The sequence below is a fragment of the Macaca nemestrina genome, chromosome 5 (assembly GCF_043159975.1).
Source record: "Macaca nemestrina isolate mMacNem1 chromosome 5, mMacNem.hap1, whole genome shotgun sequence".
Taxonomy (NCBI): domain Eukaryota; kingdom Metazoa; phylum Chordata; class Mammalia; order Primates; family Cercopithecidae; genus Macaca; species Macaca nemestrina.
The window spans coordinates 165,596,966-165,620,140 of NC_092129.1; the positions used below are offsets into that span (position 1 = coordinate 165,596,966).

General features: G+C 40.3%; 1 protein-coding gene across 3 annotated transcripts in view; it reads right to left on the bottom strand.

The window, feature by feature from the left end:
* Positions 1 to 1,396: 1,396 nt before the first annotated feature.
* Positions 1,397 to 23,175, bottom strand: part of LOC105482500 (ring finger protein 144B) — a 198,764-nt gene continuing 176,985 nt past the window's right edge. For all 3 annotated transcript variants that reach the window (XM_011742644.3, XM_011742640.3, XM_011742641.3), the window contains exons 5-8: positions 13,243 to 13,447; positions 10,836 to 10,980; positions 6,841 to 6,930; positions 1,397 to 5,303 (exon numbers count right to left, since the gene is read on the bottom strand). In XM_011742644.3, the coding sequence (XP_011740946.1) occupies positions 5,163 to 5,303; positions 6,841 to 6,930; positions 10,836 to 10,980; positions 13,243 to 13,447 (581 nt within the window). In that variant the 3' untranslated portion in view covers positions 1,397 to 5,162. The remainder of the gene's footprint in view (positions 5,304 to 6,840; positions 6,931 to 10,835; positions 10,981 to 13,242; positions 13,448 to 23,175) is intronic.

The following is a 23,175-nucleotide window of genomic DNA, read 5'->3' on the forward strand; positions in this document are numbered from 1 at the left end:
AATTGCTATGAACACATTTAAGCAGATTTGTTTCCTTTTTCTCACAGAGTTGGGCATTATCTTTAGGGTCTAAAGAAAACTAGATTTATTATCTAACAAATGAAAATAATTGAATTACAGAAAAACCTAATTATTATTCTCCTCCAAATCACCAGATTCATAATTTACATTGCAATGAGTTTCCTGGTTAGGGCACTGATTAAAATCACTGCTATATAAAATGGTTCATTCAATATTTCTTTGGGAATGCAAATTCAAGTTTAGCAAACAATAAGCACACTTTCAAAATGAAATAATGTTGACATTCTAGGAGATGATTAAGAAAATTAAGAAACCACAACCCAAAAGTGTTTTTAAATGATCTTATTGATTTCCTCAAAACTGAATGATTAGAAAATGAAATTTGAATTGTACGTCAATTGTAAAGCTTTGTATGCAGGTACCATTTTAGAAGCATCTCGCCTTCAATAAAAAGGCTTCTACACCAGTACAGGAGAGTGAGCTTTCGGTTTTGTAGAAACACAAGCTCTAGTTGTTAAGTAATCTTTGGCGCCCAACTTAAGGCCTGCCTTGAATACTAATTCAAATGGAAATGACCTTAACACTCTAAATCCTTTGTTAAAAAATCGTAACAAGGAAACACATTCCTCTACCCTTTTGGAAGGTTAGAACTGACCTTAGCATTTAGTCCAAACTTCATTTTACAGAACAAACGGCTTTGACACTTGGCAGCATTTTTTATTAGAATGATCAAAGATCTGTATTATTCGTTATTTCTCTGGATAATGATCAATTCCTGTGCACGGGCAGTGTGAACTACCACACCTACAAAGAAGAAAGTGTGTAACAAAGACATTACATTTACCCCCGCCCCACCTTTTTTTTTGTTTTTTTTGTTTTTTTTGAGACGGAGTTTCGCTCTTGCTGCCCAGGCTGGAGTGCAATGGCACAATCTTGGCTCACCGCAACCTCCACCTCCCAGGTTCAAGCAGTTCTCCTGCCTCAGCTTCCCAAGTAGCTGGGATTACAGGCATGCGCCACCACGCCCAGCTAATTTTTTTGTATTTTTAGTAGAGACAGGGTTCTAATTTTTGTGTGTTTTTAGTAGCAATGGGGTTTTACCATGTTGGCCAGGCAGGTCTCGAACTCCTGACCTCAGGTGATCTGCCCACTTTGGCCTCCCAAAGTGCTGGGATTACAGGTGTGAGCTACCACACCCACCTGGCCCCATTTCTTTTAAGAAGTAAAGTAGCAAGAGTTATTTCCATAGATGGTATTGCAAATTCTGGTACATTTTGTAAATTCAGAACCTAGGATTTAACAGTGACTTGGTTGGTTCTTAGAGGATAAAATTGAACATGCTTAGAATTGTGCAGCACAACAAAGGTTAACACAATTGATTTCCTGCTCACATTTATTGTGGCTAGAGAGCCTATTTTCTTCTCCAAAAATTGGAAAAATATAACACAATAGCAATTTTTAAAAATACATAAAACTTCCCAGATCATGACACGAGACATAATAGCCTGTATATATCAATTGTGATCGCTTTATAAAATGTCATTCATCTAATGCATTTCTGAAATTGCCCTTAAAGCTACACATACACACATGACTCTATATCACATAAAGGCATCCATCCATGAACAGAAAGAAAAGTCTTTTATAAGTACTGTGTAGGGAAGGCTAAAGTAATACATACTTAGATTCAGAATAATTTTTAAGAAAAAACGTGGGGTTCCAAGAAACGGTGATTTACATTCAAATGAACATGTACATTTGCAAACCTGGATAAGTAATATTTTCATGAAGCACGCTACTAGAAAATTCACACTGAATTATTTGTTTTTCAAAGGCCTCTTTCAAAGTACAGACTCCAAGTCCAAAGCAAATACCCACAGCATGAACAAATAGGATGCCTAAGATTCTAACATTTGCTTCTGCATGGCTTTCCTCCTCACTTCCCTACTTCATAACAAGAAAATATTTCCTAGATGGGACAATGGTAAGATGTTGTGCTAATACATTCCATAGGATTTCTGGATGCTGGACTATTACATCCAGGTTACAATTTGGGGATGGATTTTTTATATCTATTGCAAATGGACTACACTCCAAACACAAAAAGATTCCTGCCATAGCAGAGAATCCAAATATCCCTAATACAGAAAGAGAATCATTCAGAAAGGACAAAGCTGGCAGACTGAGAAAGGAGGCAAGAGTAAACTCTGTCACTGGCCAATTATCTAAAACAAGAATAGCAGCCTCTGTTATCAAAGTTGCCAGTTAAAATTGTCAGCTGTCAGGCACAGTGACACACACCTGTAATCCCAACACTTTGGGAGGCCAAGGTGGGTGGATCGCTTAAGCCCATGAGTTTGAGACAAGCCTGGGCAACACAGAGAAACTCCATCTCTACAAAAAATACAAAACTTAGCCAGGTGTGGTGGTGTGTGCCTGTAGTCCCAGCTGCTCAGGAGGCTAAGGTGGGAGGAATGCTTGAGCCCAGGAGGTAGGGGTTCTGTGAACCATGATCATGCCACTGCACTCCAGCCTGGGTGACAAAGGGAGACCCTGTCCAAAAAAACAAAAAGTTGCCAGCTGTCTTCTCTATAAACAGTCTCTAGATTGGTTTGCATCATGCCCTTTGATGCACCAGATATGTTTAACCAACCTAGTTTTGTTGATTCTGACAATCTCACACATTTAAGAATTTACCATTTTTCAGGCACTTTTCAACGTTAAAAAAAATTAAATCCAGTTATTGAAAATCAGTTTGACAAACAACCCCCACTCCGTAGCCCTGGCCAAAAAAAAAATAAGCAGCTAATTCGGTGATCCGATCTCTGTAAGGCGGCAAATTCCTTCAATTTTCCAAGGAAATAGCATATATATTTTCTTCCATCTTAACTCCAAATTTGGGACCTCTTCCTCTGGTAACACAGTATTTTATGTTACTTGAAATCAGCCCCCATTTAAAAGACTCTTTGTGGCACCAAGCTTAAAGAGTTTACTGACAGAGGACATCGCCACTATTAACATTCTTGTTACAAAAATTCAGTTTCAGTTGAGTTCCCCTGAGCAGTTATAAATGCCTTTTACCTATAATGAGGCAGTAGGCTATGTGTAAAACAAAGCAAATGAACTGTTCAAATATATGTAAATCTATAATTATACTAACATGAACTACACTGATAGAAGACAGTGTTTTTTTTCTCTGAAATATTTAGAGTTTCAAAAGAAAAAGACACAATATTAAGAAATTTCTAATAGATGATTAAAAAGGATTTTGGTTGGTTGCCATTCCCAGGTTTTCCCAGAGTTCTCATCTATGTTCTATACAATGTGTAAATTAAAATGTACATGACCAATTGATGTACTACACATACATCAGATATCAATATATACACGTGAATTAAAGTTCCTTAAATATACACATCCCCACTTAGGATATATCCTATTACATAGGCAAAGCATCATCCTTTAATAATAGGTCCAAGATAGCAGCAATTTGATATTCTATTACCCAGTTACCTCAGAAAATATAGATCCTGAATAGTTCCTGATATGGTACCTGGCTTCAAGAACTCTACAGTAACATTTAGCATAGGTCTCATGAAGCACCAGGCTACACTGTCAATAGCAATTATATAATCCTGTCATTGGAGAAAAGGTTTTATCCTTTCAAAACCTCGTTATTCAAATCTGACTAATGGTATAATGGAAAAAATAAGTCACAATGAGGTGATATATAAATTTAAACTAAAGTATATAAAGCATTTCTGTTTTATTTCTTACATGTTTTTGTTGCTGTTTTATCAGTGCCTTGTAACAAAGTATTCAGACTGTCCTAACAGATGCTGAAACAGCAATAATAAATTATGCTGAGAAAAGAGCTGCTCTGTGTTTGAAAATATGTAAATGACTCGGTTATCAATTAGTGTTTTTACAAACAGAGATGGCAGGATATTGTACTAAGTACTGTTTTAAAAGAGTTATGAGTCTATACCCTTGGGTAAGTTATGAACTTACAACCAAAATTCACATATATAATATGCAAAAAATCTTTAGGCAGATTTACAATAAACCATTTCAGTCACAGAAGGATAGAATGGCTCTTAAGTAAACATTTATTTTGTGTGTACTATTGGGTGTATCCATGCATGCTCAATGGATAGAAATTACAGGCAGGCTGCAAGTCACATGGATTCTAGATGTACATAATATACACTTTAATATTTACTCTCCATGTGTACTCTTAGGCCCGATTCCAAATCTACTGGGTATGTGAACACAGATCCTGAGAAAGGTCCCAGTTATCTATGACGGAAGTTTTGAAACTCTACCACTCTACCCGTATTTCATATGAAGCAATTTTGTAGATCACAGCTACCGGCTGTAAGAGACAAGTTGGCCAACTTAGAAAACTTATATTTGCCAAGGGAGAGACACTAAATTAGAACATATTGTTTAACAGGCTGCAACTCTTTTACTGGGAAGGGGCAACTCCCTCTGCACAGCAGTTTCTCCTGCTTGAAGCTGAGATCACACAGAGAAACCTATTGTGTTTCTGCCAAATCACAGCGGGAACACTGGGGACAGCACACCCAGTAGCCAGCAGAGGCACAACCACCATATCAACTGCTGAGATCAGCAGCCTGCTTTACAGCTCCTATGAGGATTTCTCGTCACACAGTCTTATCCTTCTCCTCATCAGGTTTCCCCTGTGTTTCTCGTGGTAGTCAAATCAACACAGAACAGGCTCTGGCTTCTTGGTTATCTTGTATGTTGCCAACCATGACAACACACTTGTTATATCAAATGTTCCCTCAAGCTCCGTGAATTTGGCTGGAAGTTGAACAGTCCAGTGAGATCCTTTGGAAGATAAAATGGTATGTGCATTCATCTCAAGCAACCCCAAAGCTCCTGACATGCTCCATAGACACAGCTGGACTGTTGAGCCCAGTTCTTGTTACACAGGAACGCTCACACCCAGGACTTGGCCTTTCCTGATGCTGAAGGCGGGCAGGCAAGTTCAAAGTCTGGACACAGAGGCACTTTCAAAGTTGGCAAGGAGAAGGAGGCAAGGTCACTAAATGGGGCTTCATCACTGTGCCATCTCACGTAACTCACACATCTGGGGCAAACGAACACAGAGATCTTTAGGTTGTGGACGGGTCATGCTTTTTCTTCTTGCCCCGACAGGACTTGCAGACACAACAGATTATACATGGGGAGGCCAGGAGTAACAAGGGTGAAGTAACCAAGGCAATGATGCCCAAGCCTACGAGAATCCCCACCACCTGGAAATTTCAAAGAAAAGCATATTTCAGCAATTAAGTCTTTCAATATGTATACTTATTCCAACTATACTATCTGCTGTGGGCCAAATGTTTGTGTCCCCCTGAAGCTCATATGTTGAAACCTTAAATTCCCGATGTGATGGTATTTGGAGACGAGGCCTTTATAAGCTAGTTGGTTTATGAAGGCAGGGCCCTCATGATGGGATTGGTGCTCTTACGAGAACACATGCCAGAGAGCTTGCTTCCTTTCTCTAGGCTCTGTGCCATGTGAAGACACAGCAAAAAAAAATGGCCATCTTCAAACCAGGAAGAGAGCCCTTGCTAGGACATGACCATGCTGTCACCTGAACCTCAGACTTCTCAGCCTCCAGAACTATGAGAAGTAAATTTCTGTTCTTTAAGCCTCCCAGTCTATGGTCATTTGTTATAGCAGCCTGAACAAGACATCATCTCAGGCACATAGAACAGTTACATTTCTGGGATCTTTCAGCTAGTGCCCAGGATTGATCTGAATTGGAGAGAAGCCAGAGAGATACAAAGGACCACATCAAGGATGGAAACCATCCAAATGCCAACTCAAGCTGTCGCAAGCTCAGGATAGTCATGAATTATCAGTGTTGGTGCTCTCTCTACCTGAATTTCCTCAACTAGCTCATGGGGATGTTAATGATTACTAGGATATTAGCACTGACTCCATCCAAAGGAACACGACCTTTAATAAATATAAAACACTATTAAAAATAAACCATGACTCCTTTTGAACCTGCCACATAAACACACAATGGCATGTACAGAGGGATCTAAGCCCCAGGAAGGGCTCACAGGGTTTCAGAGCACTGCCTGATATGGTTTGGCTGTGTCCCCACCCAAATCTCATCTTGAATTGCAATAATCCCCATGTGTCAAGGGCAGGGCCAGGTGGAGGTAATTGAATCATGGGGGTGGTTTCCCCCATACTGTTCTTGTGGTAGTGAATAAGTTTCATGAGACGTGATGGTTTTATAAATGGGAGTTCCCCTGCACAAGCTCTCTCACCTGCCGCCATTTACGATGTGACTTTGCTCCTCCTCTGCCTTCTGCCGTGACTGTGAGGCCTCCCCAGCCATGTGGAATTGTGAGTCCATTAAACCCCTTTCCTTAATAACTAGCTTAGTCTCAGGTATGTCTTTATTAGTAGTGTGAGAACAGACTAATACACTACCTTTGAAAGGTAATATGCCTTAAAGGGCTTTAGGAAAGTCATTCCACTGTTTCTCAAGAGGAAAGAATATCTGCCTGCATTCTGCATGTCACTGTTGATTGCCTGGCAGCTCTGGTGCCCCTGCTCCTCCACTTGTCCTTAAGGAGACCGTGCTCATGAATTAACTTTAGGTAGTTACCCCATTACTTTTCCCTAGTCCTGCCCTGGCACTCTCCAGAAGCTCCCAGGCTGAGATGGGACCTCCCAGGAGGGAACAGTGCAGGGAAGAGGAAGAGGGGGGCTCTTTAAGCCATCACGGTTTTGGTTTATGTCACGCTCCCTGTAAGGTCAGGGTACCTGTGTTCGGTTCCACATCACTGACGCTCTTGAGTGGCCAAGTTTATTCCTGCATGGCCCTTTGTCATAATGTCTGAGGAAAATGTCATTCTGAAAAATAAAAAGATTGGTTTCAGTAAATATGCAGTTTTAAATTGAGAAATGAATACAAACCACATCAGATCACCAAATGGAAGGCAAAGTTTTTCTCTGGTGATATCAGTGACTCCCTCTAGAATTCCAAGCCCATAATCTTTATCTTGGTAGTTATGTAAATCACCAAGTGAAAACAGATCATAATCAATAAGAATCTCAATTAATTTTAAGAAAGAAAAAAAAGAAAAAAGAGTAGTAATGACCTGACTACTTATCTTAGCAAGGCGGCTCTGGCAGAGGTCCAGTGGAATGGGAAGACCAGGAACAAGGTAGCTGAAAGGCTGGCGTGGCAAACCAGGAGAGAGAACACACCAGTGACTGAGGACGGATGGAGAAGAGGAAGTTACAGTCCTAAGATATTAAGAAAGTAACTAGAGAGAAACAAGGAGAAGCAATCACAGAGAAGGGAAAGTGGGTGGGTTGAAAGAAGGCAGTGGCTTTATTGAGAGAAGTGACAACACAGAGATGGAGTTTGTTGGGAAGGTAAGTTTGGACATGTTGAACTTGAGAGATGGTTGAGACATCCAAGCAGGGCTGTTCAAAAAGTTCATCATGGGCCGGGCGCGGTGGCTCACGCCTGTAATCCCAGCACTTTGGGAGGCCAAGGCGGGCGGATCACAAGGTCAGGAGATCGAGACCACGGTGAAACCCCGTCTCTACAAAAAATACAAAAAAATTAGCCGGGCGTGGTGGCGGGCGCCTGTAGTCCCAGCTACTTGGGAGGCTGAGGCAGGAGAATGGCAGGAACCCGGGAGGCGGAGCTTGCAGTGAGCCGAGATCGCGCCACTGCACTCCAGCCGGGGGACAGAGTGAGACTCTGTCTCAAAAAAAAAAAAAAAAAAAAAGTTCATCATATAGAACTACACTGAAAAAACAAAAACAAAAACAAAACTTGAACCTCAGCAGAGAAATTAGCTCAGGGTCCAAATTAGGTGTAGATAATCTATCTAATAGTCTGTTCATTAGACAAATGGAGAAAGGGGTCTCAATTGGGCATCAGTGTACGTGGGACAGAAGAAACCATAGAAGAGACTGAGATTAACTAGGAAGAGGGCTAAACTGAGAAGCAAAGAGGCTGCTGAACACAGGCATTTAAGACTGGGTCAAAGAAGAGGCTAGAAAGGGAACTGGGATATGACCAGAAAGGTAGAAGAGAAACCAACAGAGGTAGTATCACTGAAATGGATGTGGTCAAGATGTTAAATGCAGCAGAGAATCTAGGTACACTAAGAACAAGTATTATTGGATTCTGCCAGTAAGAAATCACTCAAAATCTGGGAAAGGGGTACAGTCGGGGTATGACTACATGGCCATCCGCGCACATTGCAGTGTTTGGAAGGTAAGTAATGTCAGTAGCAAGAGGTGATTAGGCTTTTTTTGAAGCTTGGCTTCTAAAGGAAAGATAAATAGAGGGGTAGTAAGGAAAAGATGCAGGCTTTAAGAAAAACGTTTACTTGTGTTAACGTTTAAATGTGACACAGTCGAATGCATGGATATGCTGAGAGAGTGTAGAGTGGAAATTGAAACCACAGGAGAGGAAAGAGATAACTGAACAGCTCAAGTCTCTAAGGCTATGGACAGGAATAGAATTCTAAAGCAGACAATTAAGCATAACTCATCCTCTGAAACTACAGGGGTGAGAATCAAGGCAGGAACAAGCTCAACTCCAACAACACTCAAAATTCCTGTTTCGTGTCGGTCTCAGGCCTGGATTTTAGACAGTCACCCCTGTCCTGGTCCCAGGCTCTCCCACTTTTCTATAAACAGAGATCCACAACATCATCTGATGTAGAACTCCACTTGCGTAGAGAAAAACATAATTACCAACAATCCAATGCCCCTGGCTAAAACTGAAAATGAGATCTTAGAAAACAGTCACCAGAAAAAAGATGCTTCAACATTTGAAGTATGTGTATTCAGCCATTTAACATCTGCACCATTTTATCTCCAGAACCAGAACAGCACAAGAGACAGAACAGCATGTTCTTTGTAACACCATCCCCCAAACACATTTCAGCCAAAGGATGGAGATCTGGTGCACATAATTGTTCCCTTATACTCTGGCCTCCTAAAGAGAACCTCATGGGCTCGGCCTCCTTGTGGATATGAACCCAATTAATAATCTGGTGAAACCTGAAGGAAAACAAACAAAAAAAAAACTGTTTTTCACTTGTAATGCATGTGTAATATACAGTCAATTAAATCCTCATCCAGAATATCACTCATTTAGGTGCGTGCTAGGTCTTAAATATCAAACAAAATTGTAACTCAAGGGCCTATGACAAATCAATTTCTAAATGGAAAATATATCTTCCAACCTGAGCTGCTGAACTTCTAGAGTCTAAAATGTCCATTTTCTCCCCCCCCCAGTTCATACCTCTTCTTAAATCACTAAGATGGAGGTTATTATTATTATTCATACATGTCATCTTAAACAACATATCGAGTTTTCAGTTAAAAATCAAGCAGGTGATGGCCAGCAGACATTACATGCTAACTGCACACTCACTACTCACTAAGCTTGTCTGAACTAAAGCACTACACAAATCACTTGTTGGATTAAAGCAAATCAAGCAATCAAAACAAAGAGTGAGAAAAGAATAGCAACTCAATGGTAACTGAGGGCTTACACTGATACGGACATATTTCAGAGGTCCAAATTGCCAAAACAGAGTGTTATCTACAAACAACTTATGCTACCCCAAACTTTAAAAGACCAGAAGTGAAGTAAGACCAACTCACTAACCCTTCACACTGCATTTTTAACTCTGAAGTTACCATTAGCCTTGGCACAGGGCTGAATAAAACTGCACCTGAATGTGAGAAGACTTGATTCATGAATGGTGAGAAAAAATTAAGCCACGCCCCTTGATCTGGGAAGGGAACACTGTCAAAACAGTAGTGATAATGCTGCATGCCCATGAACAAAAGAAGAGAGAGAGACAGAGAGAGAGCACGTGCATGAGGGAGAGAAGAGAGAGAGAGAGAGAGAGAGAGAGAGCATGAGGGAGAGAAGAGAGTTAAGAGACACCATTGATTTGAACCATTTTCCTTTAAATTCAAAAAGAAGAAAAAAACCTAATAGTGGTAGGCAGAATAACTACCTCCCAAAGATATCATGGCCTAATCCCCAGAATCTGTGAATGTGTTACCCTATATGACAAGAGGGATTCTGCAAGTACGATTAAATTAAGAACCCTGAGATAAAGGAGATTATCCTACATTATCCTGATGGGCCCAATCTCATCACATTGGTCCTTTAGGCAGAGAACCTTTCCCAGCTGTGGTCAGAGGGAGCAATGACTAAGAAAGAAGGGAGTGAGAGATCTGATGTTGCTGGCTTTGAAGATGGAGGAAGAGGCCACAAGCTAAGGAAAGCAGACAGCCTCTAAGGCAAGAAAACAGATTCTCCCTTAGAGCCTCCAGAAAGAAATGCAGCCCAGCTGACACCTTGATTTTAATCCAGCAAGACCTATATCAGACTTCCAAAGTGAAAAACTGTGGGATAATTTTTTTTGTGTGTGGTATTTTAAGCCACTAAGTATGTGCTAATTAGTTACAACAGCAATATAAAATGAAGACATTAATAGTCCTTTACATAATAGAGACAATGTCCAAATAGCAAGAAATGCCCCTAAAACAAAAGCTTGCCTTTAACACCAAGGTGGCATATGTAAGGTCATCAAAAAGATGTTTTTAGATATCTAAAGTAGCAGACTTAGGAAGTCTCATTAAGAAAAATAAATTCCTTTTGCAGGACAAAAATCATCTCAATATTTTAAAGGAAAATCTGTAGGATATCGGCTGTGGTGCAGATACAGTATACAAAAAACCATACAACAAACCTAGGTGGCACTTACATCCAAGTTCTGGAGGCAGTACCAGCAAAATGTATGCTTGCAGTTTTTGCACATCATCTGAGCGCAGCCTTCATTGCGTTCGATATAAACCCGGCAAACTGGGCATTGCTTAATGGGGGCTTCTGCATCTGTCCCAAAGAGGGCTCTAGAAACAAAATGGATGAGAAATGGTCATCAGTTGAATTCCCAGGGCTCCTGATGGTTAGATAATGAACTCATAGTTATCCATGCTTAATTCACTTCCAAAAGACAGGGTGTGGGCAAAAACATCATTAGATGTACAGACAACTCATACAAGAAAGAATATTTATTTTGGCTTTCTGTGAATTATATAATTACAGTTTCCACCACTGATTTAACTCACTATTTTGTCAAATTAATATTTCATTCCCTAAGCATGCATTGCCTAAATAAGAACAGCAAGGAGTTGGCTACACAGCAGAGAAACTAGGTTAGGGTCAAACTGGGCGTATATAATCTAATGGTCTGTTCATTAGACAAATGGAGAAGGGGGTCTCAAATATCGACACTTTAAAATAATGTCCAATACTTTCAAAAGACCTTCTCCAAACAGACGAATAGACCAATACAGGCTCACAGCCCCAAGGGGCACAGAAAATAAGCAATAGGAATTGGAGTGGGAGAGACGGATAGGTGAGCGATAGCACCAGGTAACACTTTAGCTACTGCCCATCAAAACTACCACCCAGCACACAGACATAGCCAATTCACAGAGTGTTGTCAAATCTATTATCAGATTTCATATGAACAATAACCTCATATTGTTACAAGACAGTTATTACAGGTTGAGCATCCCTAGTCCAAAATTTGAAATCCAAAATGCTCCAAAATTTGAAACTTTTTGAGTGCCGACATGACAAAGGAAAGGAAATGCTCATTGGAGCCTTTCTGACTTCTGATATTCAGAGTAAGGATGCTCAACCAATAAACCTATAATGAAAGTATTTCAAAATCTGAAAAAACTGAGATCTGAAACACTTCTTACCCCAAGTATTTTGGATAGGGGACGCTCAACTTGTATCTTAATTCCCTTATTTTCAGATAAGGAAACAGACTCACAGAGGCTGAGTGACTTCTATGAGACACACAGCTGCTAAGTGACAATGTCAGAATGCAAACCCTCCTATCCTCTGAGTTCTTTACATTGCCCTGTGATACCCGCGGAGCTTCCTGCTACGGCCACGAAAATGTAGGCAACACTGGTTTAAATCTGGCTGAGAGGGCACATGCGTGCCACGTGTATTAGCTCTTTTATTCCTCTCCATTTGTGTGTTCTGACATTCAAGCACAGCATCGTAGCCAGGTAGCATTACTATTCCTGAAGCCTGGTTCTACACATTCTGGGTGCACTGTGTGATTAAGCCAGTGGGGTTACAACACTGGTATTTTGTTCTTGCTGATGCAGAACAACTATAGCCTCAAGCAAAGCAGGAATGAAATACAGAGGTCTCTCACTCTGGGCACTGCTGCTGCCATAAAAACCCTCTGTATCGTCCAAGTGCAGTGGCTTATGTCTGTAATCCCAGCACTCTGGGAGGCGTAGGTGGGTGGATCACTTGAGGTCAGCATTTCAAGACCAGCCTGGCCAATATGGTGAAACCCCATCTCTACTAAAAATACAAAAATTAGCCAGGCATGGTGGCAAGTGCCTGTAACCCCAGCTAATCGGGAGGCTGAGGCAGGAGAATCGCTTGGACTCAGGAGGCGGTGGTTGCAGTGAGCCAAGATCATGCCACTGCCCTCCAGCCTAGGCAACAGAGCAAGACTCTGTCTCAAAAACAAAACAAAACAAAACAAAACAAAACAAAACAAAAACCCCACTGTACTAAAAAGGTACAGATTTAATTGCTTCCTATCACAACAAAATCTCAACCTTTACAGAGCATAAAGTATCACGAGAGAACCCTCCTTTCTATGTGCTGAAATAATTTAGGACCATTGTTTCTATTCCTGCATTCTTTCTAATATGACTGTCACACATCATGAGCTGGCAATTTAGTCAGCTAAGAAAATTTCTGTCTCATTTTGCAAGCAACAAGAATAATATATCCCAATACAGGCAGATACGGCATCTGAGCAAATGGCTGGGACAAGTCACGATTTCCTACTGAGAACCAGTAGACCACAGTGCCTTGCTACCTAAAGAGAAAGCAAAACTCATACAAACTTTAATTCCAGCAATATCTGGAAGATTCCTCTGGGGCGAACAACTAGAAATGCTTTTGTATTGGCAACTTACCAATTCTGAGACACTTCTACGGGAAGTTCTGCAAGAAAACAACCAATCTCTAAACGCCATCACAACGTAATTCCTTCTACATGTAACGTATGTTGAGTTTCTAAGAAAACTAGTGAATAATCCCAAAGACAAAGTTTCCTTTCTTACCTGTGCTCTGTTGGCAGGACAACAGGCTGATTGTCTCTACAGGAGACCTCTGCATGCCAAGCATCCTTGCAACACGAGCAGAATTTCAGGTGGCAAGAAGGGCATTCCACCAGCACAGGCTGTCCTGGGTCACTCGATGCAACAGGGCACACTGTCTGACAGTCTGCAACAGGACACCATGTTCGGTAGGGGTCCAGATGAACTTCTAAAGTGTAAAGAAAGAAAATGTGATGGTCTGCCCGATTCACGTTTGAGTCTTTCTCACCTTCATTTGCCCTTTTATTTATATAATGTATTTGGAACCACAGTCTCACTGTGTTGCCCAGGCTGGAGTGCAGTGGCACGATTTCAGCTCACTGCAACCTCCCCCGCCCGGGTTCAACGGATTCTCCTGCCTCAGCCTCCCAAATAGCTGGGACTACAGGTGCACACCACCATGCTTGGCTAATTTTTGTATTTTTAGTAAAGACGGGTTTCACCATGTTGGCCAGGCTGGTCTCGAATTCCTGACCTCAAGTGATCTGCCTACCTTGGCCTCCCAAAGTGCTGAGATTACAGGCATGAGCCACCGCACTTGCCCCATTTACCCTCTTTTTTAAACTGACGTTTATAGAAGTATAAGACTCTTAGTCTTCATAATGGATCCAAACCTATCATTTACAAGGTCGCTAAGCCCTGCCACATTTCTCCAAGTAGGTACTAATGGAATAGTTCACCATTGCCTTTATGAACAGATAAAAAGTGTTCTCTATAAACAAAATTCACAAAACTTTTAGAATATTTCCCACTTTTGAGCATGTAAAATAGGCAAAAATCCCAAATCCCTTCTACAATTATTTGGGCACTATCGTGGAAGAGAATTGAACATAAAAAGCAAATTTTTAAGAAGGCATTTTTCCAAAAAGACTTTGTCCTTTCAGGCACTGAGAAACAGGTCGTGAGATTTCTTCCACATTCCCAGGAAATTAAAGAACAAGGAAGAAAATAATCAAATAGTTGAGGGACCAAACAGTATTTCGTGTGGCTTAGCCAAGAAGTCGGATTACCTGTCAGTTTGGATATTCTGCTTCCCCACCAATACGCAAGTTAGGAACAATGTGTAAAAGACCCACGTGTTCTAGAAACAAAAGGTAGAGACTTTCACAGACCATTATAATAGCCAGTCATAACACATAGGCTAGTTCCATATGACATGCAGGAAAGAAGGTAGAGCTGGAGAATAGACAGCCATTTATTCAAGGATCTGAAAATCTTGCTTGGTACCTCTTTTTTACTCAGTAGCAGACCCCATGTTCTTTCCATATACTGTGACCTTTAAGGGAACACACCATGTAAAAAAATGTTATTTGAGGGGCAGAGTACCCCTTTTTTCTCTGGACTCATGTATTTTGCAAATTTTGAACTGACGAGGTTCTAGTTTTAAACCTCCTAGGGCTCATGATTTCATGATTCCTAGAAATGTACACACATGACGCAAACAAATCCAAAGGATGGTGCAAAAAGAAAATAAAGGTATTAAGTAGGAATTTAGTTTCGAAAGTCAATAATTTTACACATTCAATATCAGGGAGAAAGTCTGAAATGTTCTGGTAAACTACTGTCTCCACTGATGTCTCGCCTAGAAATGAAATAATTGGATCTATCTTTTATTATTATTATTATTATACTTTAAGTTCTAGGGTACATGTGCATAACGTGCAGGTTTGTTACATATGTATACTTGTGCCATGTTGGTGTGCTGCACCCATCAACTCGTCAGCACCCATCTACTCGTCATTTACATCAGGTATAACTCCCAATGCAATCCCTCCCCCCTCCCCCCTCCCCATGATAGGCCCTGGTGTGTGATGTTCCCCTTCCCGAGTCCAAGTGATCTCATTGTTCAGTTCCCACCTATGAGTGAGAACATGCGGTGTTTGGTTTTCTGTTCTTGTGATAGTTTGCTAAGAATGATGGTTTCCAGCTGCATCCATGTCCCTACAAAGGACACAAACTCATCCTTTTTTATGGCTGCATAGTATTCCATGGTGTATATGTGCCACATTTTCTTAATCCCAGTCTGTCACTGATGGACATTTGGGTTGTTATAAGTTTTCATTCAAAAATTGTATCCTTAAACATATGGTCTTATATAGGAATTCTGGAGGGTGGGGGTAAAAGAACAATGAGCCTTTCACACAAATGCAATCACAAGGAGGAAAATCCTGTAATTCACAGATGCTCAGACCCCAACAGAGATGGACCCTCCAAGATCCCTAAAACCTTAAGAAGTCAAGGAAACAGTGGCACACATAGGATCTAAGGTCTTGGTCTTTTATTTCTACACCATTTAATATTTTCTTCCAAACTATGACAACCGCTTCACAAATACTAAGCCCAAAGAAATGAAGGTTAGTATGTAACTGAGAGTGAGACTCCCATATCAAACATCTACTTAGCATCCCTTCTAAATCAGAGGTCTTTTAAAAGTTTGATGAAAAAGAAGGAAAACGGAAAGGAAAGTTAAAACACATATTACTGTTAAAATGTATAGCATCCCTAGTGATCACCTTAAAAAGATACAAGGATGCAACTTGTTCTCGTAGCTCTAATCAATTAAAACTACTTGGTACAAGTTCTGACTTGTTTCTATCAGCTTATTATTTCAGGTATCTGGGGTGACAAAATGGAAGCACAGACAATAAATAAAGGAGCAATGATAGGTTTTGATGAATTACTAAAAAGAAAGTAAGCAGTGCAGCTATGGTGCAGTGCAGCTATGGCACAGTCCAGTGAAAGCAAGGAAAGAGTTTGAGCCACAGAAAACAGTGACCTTCTGTATTTTTCACTATTATGACAGCACATAAAGGACCATGCAAAGGAGTGTAGAAAAAGAAAAATGGGGAAAACATTACAGTTTTCTACACAATTCCTTCATTAGAAGTCCTTATTCCTTAGGAATGGGTTACAGAGCTTAACTAAGAGCAATAGTGGAGTTACTAAGAGACAGATTTTGACTCTATCCAAAAAGGAAATTGACTACTCTAGCCAACTCTGTACAGTACGTGTTCTACATCTCTCCCAACCCCCCTGAACCTTCCTTATGAAGAAGACCTATCACTATAAAATCTGGATATTCTGGAGATATTCTTTCCCACAATTCCATGAAACTAACTCTTGGGCGTGTGACATGATTCTAACCAATGAGAGGGAAAGGCAGGTCCACCAAGGGGCTTCTGGGACTGGATCTCCACCTTGATATGTAGGAAAGAAAGGCCATTCTGTTTGTCTGCCTTTGGACACAACTGTATGAGGTTATGATTCTTGGACCACCAAAATAATCTTGCAACTCTGAGGGAAAGCTAAGTGATTCAGAGATGCTATTAGGTTGGTGCAAAATAATTGCTGTTCTAATTAAAAACATTAAAAACATGGCAAAAACAGCAATTACTTTTGCATGAACCTAATAAATTAACCGAAACCCATGACAGCCTACCTCTGGACTTCTTATGAGTGAGGTACTGAAATGCCCTTGCTGTTTAAGCCACTTTTAGGCAGGCGTTCTGTTCCTTGCATCTGAAAGCATCTTAGCTGATGTGGCTATTTCTGGTAATAGCAAGCAAGTACCCAGTTCAAACAAGGACTATTCCTCCTATGTGGTAGATATTTTATCAAGGAGATTAAAGCATCATGTCCAAGATGACTTTTAAAGTCTTTTTCAAACCAATGATTTTATCATTCTAAATGTGAGGCACATGGAAATGTGTATGTAAGTAGAAATTTAAAAATGCATCCACATACATTATCCTGTAGAAAACATTGTATACAATAAAAAATTTATACACCTTTGTAAAAAGTTAACATGCTATGCCAAGTCTATAAGATTTCTATGTAGGTGAGCAAATATACATTCATACAGTTGAACGCCACATAGCTTTTTTTTTTTTTTTAAAAAAAGGAAATCAATATAACAATTTGGAAAGACCTCTAGGATATATTAAATGTAAGAAAAAAAAAAAAAAAAGCAGGCTGGGTGCAGTAGCTCATGTCTGTAGTCTGAGCACTTTGGGAGGCTGAGGCAGGTGGATCACCTGACGTCAGGAGTTCAGAGACCAGCCTGGCCAACATGGTGAAACCCCGTCTCTACTAAAAATACAAAAATTAGCCAGGTGCGGTGGTGGGTGTCTGTTATCCCAGCTACTAGGGAGGCTGAGGCAGGAGAATCATTTGAACCCAGGAGGTAGAGGTTGCAGTGAACCAAGATCGTGCCACTGTACTCCAGCCTGGGCGACAGAGCAAGACTCCATCTCAAAAAAAGAAAAAAAGTGTAAAAAAAGGAGACAGAAAGAGTATAAATGAAACATGCTTATAAAAACATGTATATATAGGCCAGGCACAGCAGCTCACTCCTGTAATCCCAACACTCTGAGGGGCCAAGGCTGGCGTACCACATTAGCCCAGGAATTCAAGACCAGCCTGGCCAACAGTGGTGAAATCTCATCTCCACAACAACAACAACAACAACAAAGTTGCCAGGCATGGTGGCGCACACCTATAATCCCAGCTAAGTGGGAGGATTGCTTAAGCCCGGGAGGCGGAAGATACAGTGAGCTGAGATCATGCCACTGCACTCCAGCCTAGGTGACAGAGAGAAACCCTGTCTCAAAATAAATAAAATAAAAATATGTGTATATAGAAATATACTTTAACATTTGCAGAAGAATATTAAAAATATTAATAAGTTACTCTCGAGTAAAGGCAGCGGTTAGGGGAGGAGACAAAGATTTACTTCATCACTAAATTTGAATTTTTTTTAAAAAAGTTCAAGTATCACTTTCATAATTTTTTAAAATTGGTTTTAAAAAGCTACTTTTGATCCGGCATATGCACAGATAAAGCAATTCTGGAACTAAGCTGTCCCTGGAAAATCATTTACTTTTTTATAATACTGAAACACATTCAAATTTCCCCTTTGTTTCACATTCTTCTCCGTATATACAATTCTCATCCCATGCTTTTACTTTGCCCTAAAAATTCCCTTTCTTCTTCACCAGGTCATAACCTATCCTTTTTTTTTTGAAACACAGTCTCGCTCTGTCGCCCAAGCTGGAGTGCAGGGGCGCGATCTCAGCTCACCACAAGCTCCACCTCCCAGGTTCACGCCATTCTCCTGCCTCAGCCTCCCAAGTAGCTGGGACTACAGGTGCCCACCACCACGCCCGGCTAATTTTTCGTATTTTTAGTAGAGACGGGGTTTCACTGTGTTAGCCAGGATGGTCTCGATCTCCTGACCTCGTGATCCGCCCGCCTCGACCTCCCAAAGTGCTGGGATTACAGGCGTCAGTCACTGCGCCCGGCCAACCTATCCATTCTTAAGGGAACTACCTTCTATTGTGCATAGGCCTTAATTTGGGGGAGGGGCATAGAATCAGCATCTTGTTAATTGCTGCTCTCTATTCATTTCATGGAGATGGCCTCTCTGACTGTAGGCAAGGCTGTTTCTTAAAATATTTGTGTGCTCCTACTTACCTGACACAGTAAGGGGATGCCTACCTATTGATTCAGAGCAGTAATTTCTGGGTTTTTCAAAAGCATATAGATGTATTTCTATGCCAACAATTGACTTATAATGCATATACCAATAATACCATCTTGAATTGCCTTGTATTAGAATTTTCCAATTCACTTCTAGTACTCTCATCAACAGACGTGCACAGCATATTAAAATCATTCAATATCAATCCTATTGTTGAAAGTATTTTATGATTTCTATTAGACCATAGATCTCCACCCACCTCAATTAGGGTTCTCAAATCTGGAGAGTCGTCAATTTGGTAAGACTTGGAACTTTCCGTATAGCACTTAAACATTAAACCTCCTTTATGAAGTGTCACTTATAAGGGCAACAATGAAAAAAAATTAACATTAAAGCAAATAACTATCCCTTCTAGAATTCTACTCTTAATATATAACTTTTATTTTACTTCCTATCTCAGCTTAGTCTTGGATGAGCAATTCACATTCACTGGTTCTCATTCCTATCCACTCAAATCCTTAAGTATCTGAAATGAACTTTTGCTCTAAACACATTAACAAACTGCTGTCTAAAAAGTACAAGTGACATCCCTCTATAGTCACATTCAGCGAATGTTTCCAAATCCATCTCTGACCCTGGACTCTTCTCGTCACTCTGTCTTCTATGTGTCAGGCCCTGCCCTCTCTTCTCTTCTCATGGTCCTTTCTCCTTTATCGTCAATACTGCTTTCTTTCTCCCATCCACGGATGGTATCCAGGCCTTACTCCTAGGTTTCTTTCTTGCTTATTTACGGAACTCATATCATAACTAAGCCTCAACTTCAATTAAATTTGGATTAGTCCAAATGACTTCTCCAGGTATGACCTCTTGTGACTATAAGACTGAAAATTAGATACATGTCAATTATTCATTGTTTATTCAACAAAGGACTGGTTTCAGGTAATTGTTAGAGACCCTGGGCATATGAAGATGAAAAATAGAGGCTTTCTTCTTCAGAAGCTTCACAGTATGAAAAGGGAAATAGATGTTTAAAACAAATACAATGTCAAAAAAAAAAAGGGAAACCAAGCAATGCAAATAAATGACAGTGCATCCCATGAGATAACAAAAATGAAAGTATCAACAACTATTGATGAGCATCTCTTAGGGGAAGAGGAAAGAAATATTTAATAGTTACATACGGAAAGTTTCTTATGATTTTTTTTATCCAAATATCCAAATGAATTTTTCCCTTTAATCAACTCTAAAAACAGGGAGTAAAACTAGTCCTTCCTAATCATAAAACAAAGCAGGAAACACATACTGAGACAAATTACAATGACATTACATTACAAAGAGATAAAGCACCATATAAACAGATCTTTTTAAAAAAAATCCCTGAGGTAGCAACTTTGCAGGCAGCATTTGGAAGCTGTAGAAGACAGAACAGACTTTTTCTGGACATTAGAATTAAAATTCTGTCCTTAAAGAAAACACTGAACAAGGGCATTGGCATTCACATCCCAAAGTGGGATCTTCCCAGCTCATGAGAACCAATTGCTTCTCTTTCCAACTCCAAGTTCAGTGACATTACCTTGGTAGCTTAAAATTAGCCATAGTGGAAGTATTAATATTTCACCGTAGAAACTCAGCCGGGTGTGGTGGCTCACAACTGTAATCCCAGCACCTTTGGAGGCCAAGGTGGGTGGATCACCTGAGGTCAGGTGTTCGAGACCACGCTGGCCAACATAGTGAAACACCTTCTCTACTAAAAAATACAAAATTAGCCAGGCATGGTGGCACACACCTGTAATCCCAGCCACTCGGGAGGCTGAGGCAGGAGAATCGCTTGAACCCAGGAGGCAGAGATTGCAGTGAGCTGAAACATTGCCACTACACTCCAGCCTGCGCAACAGAGAAAGACTCCGTCTAAAACAACAACAACAACAACAACAAACAACAACAACAAAAAAAAACCCAGCAAGCACTACAATCAGAGTTGTTCCCCTCATCCCGCCAAAGACTGTTGACCAACACCTCATTAAATACAGACCATGGAAGTAATGAATTGGAAGTAAACATACCAATATATTAATATAAAACCTGCACCCGGCACAGACAAGTCTGGGAAAGTCAAGTGCAGAATTTGCCCAGCACGAAAAGAGGAGAAACCAAAACTGGAACAGCGACAGCTGACTTATCCTTTACAGTCAAACAGCTACACACAGATCATTTACAGAAATTCATAAATGGCATTTTTGGATAAGAAAAGGGAAATTGGTAACTCTGTCTGAAGGCACAAAGAATACTTATGCAATTTGTTTTTCCGTCTTTCTCTATTTTTGATTCACGGTAGGGACCTCTGAGCTCAAAGTACATGTTTTGCTCTTTCAACTGGGTAACTACTAACTTAGAATTGCTAGACAGTATTGTACAACTACAATTGCGACTATACTTAATATATTACATTCTTGAAAAATGCTAAGAAAGTAGATGTAAAATGTTTTCATCACAAAACGATGACTATATAAGATAGATAATGCACATGTTAATTTTAGTTATTTCCACAGTGTGTGTGTGTGTATATATATATATATATATATATATTTCAAAACACATTGTAGACAGTAAATACCTACAATTTTATCTGTCAATTTTTAAAAATTCGGTAAATACATGAACAAATAAGATAAGTTCTTTGTTTTTAGTAAATATACATGCAATACAAATTAATAGAGCTAAAAATACTAAGGGTAAAGCAAGCTTCAACTGGTCTTTAGACAAAGGGATTTTAATTCTCTCTTTACTTTTGTATATTTCCTAGATTTATCTCTTGTCTACATATTATTGATTTTTGTGAAATAAAAATGTTAAAACCTTTATAATTTTTAAAGATAAAAAATGCCAGAGATAAAGCCTTTGCGATGAACACGTTTGTGAGAACCAGATGACACTGAGCCAATTCTAAGTCTAGCTTTTGAGAGTTACTGACAGTTGCACATTTTTTAACATTGCATTTAAACCTATAGGTTAGAACCATGAATAAGCAACCAATCTACAGATAGTTTCGATCTGAAAGATTTCCACATTTTATCCAAATAATGCAAACGGAAATGAGATTCTCACATGTAATAAAGCAGTTGAATTTTACAAAAGCAGGAAAACCCAGAGTGGAAGTAGCCTTTCGTTTTCACTGAACCCAGCTAGGGTTATCATAGAAGAAAGTGTGGTTTTACTCGCTAGAGAAACCGTCTAACACAAGACTTCTTTCTTTCCTATAAAATAGAGATGTTCAAGATTGAATAGACACTGTAAATAAGACACTTAACACACTGCCTGACACGAAGCAGGTTCTACACAAGAACTAGTGAAATTTCCCCCAATCCTCAACCTTCGTGTGTGACTTTAAACTCTTTGAAAGGGGACACACAAATCTGTATTTTTTTATCATGATGCTTTTCAAACAATGGGGATTGAGATACTGTCCGGAGCTGTATGCCCCGGCCATAGCGAATAATAATTAAGGATTAAACGCCTGAGCTGTGTTCATTTCCACCCCACACCTTCTCCCTATCTTTGCCTTTTTTCCCCTGTACTAATACCTCATTAAAGATGGCGCTCTTCCTGCTTCTTCTTCACTCACTTTTCCCGCGCCCGGGAAAATTGTTACTTAATAGCGCAAGGGCAACATGACTTCCGACCGGAGAAACCGAAACTAACCTGACCACGCCCTCGGCAATGAGATCATTTCCGCCTTAGCCCAACCCCTTCCCTTCCAAGTGTATATAAGGCAGTGCATTACCGCCATTAAACGAGACTTGATCAGAGCACTGTCTTGTCTCCATTTCTCATGTCTCTTGTTCCCCAAATTCCCACCCCCTCCTCCAGGGCCTGCTCTGACTATCCCGTGGGCCGGGATACGTGGCGCCCGAACAGGGACCTGGAAATGAGGGACTCCGTGAGGAAGAGGACGCCAAAGGACGGTCGACCGCTAACGAGGACAAAAGGAGTCAAACTCTTCCAATCACCGTGGGAACCTGCCGCGTCAGAATCGAAGGTAAGTGACGCGTCCGAAATGGGACAAGAATTAAGCCAACATCAAATATATGTAGGACAATTAAAAGAGGCTTTAAAGATACGAGGAGTAAAGGTTAAAGGTAATGATGTGTTTAAATTTTTTGATTTTGTAAAAGACACTTGCCCTTGGTTCCCACAGGAAGGAACTATTGATATTAAAAGATGGCGTAGAGTAGGGGATTGTTTTCAGGACTATTATAATACTTTTGGGCCAGAAAAAATTCCTGTAACCGCCTTCTCTTATTGGAACCTCATTAAAGATTTAATAGATAAGAAGGAGGCCAATCCGCAAGTCATGGCTGCGGTCGCTCAGACAGAGCATATTTTAAAAGTTAGCTCCCGCTCTAATCTCACAAAGCCTC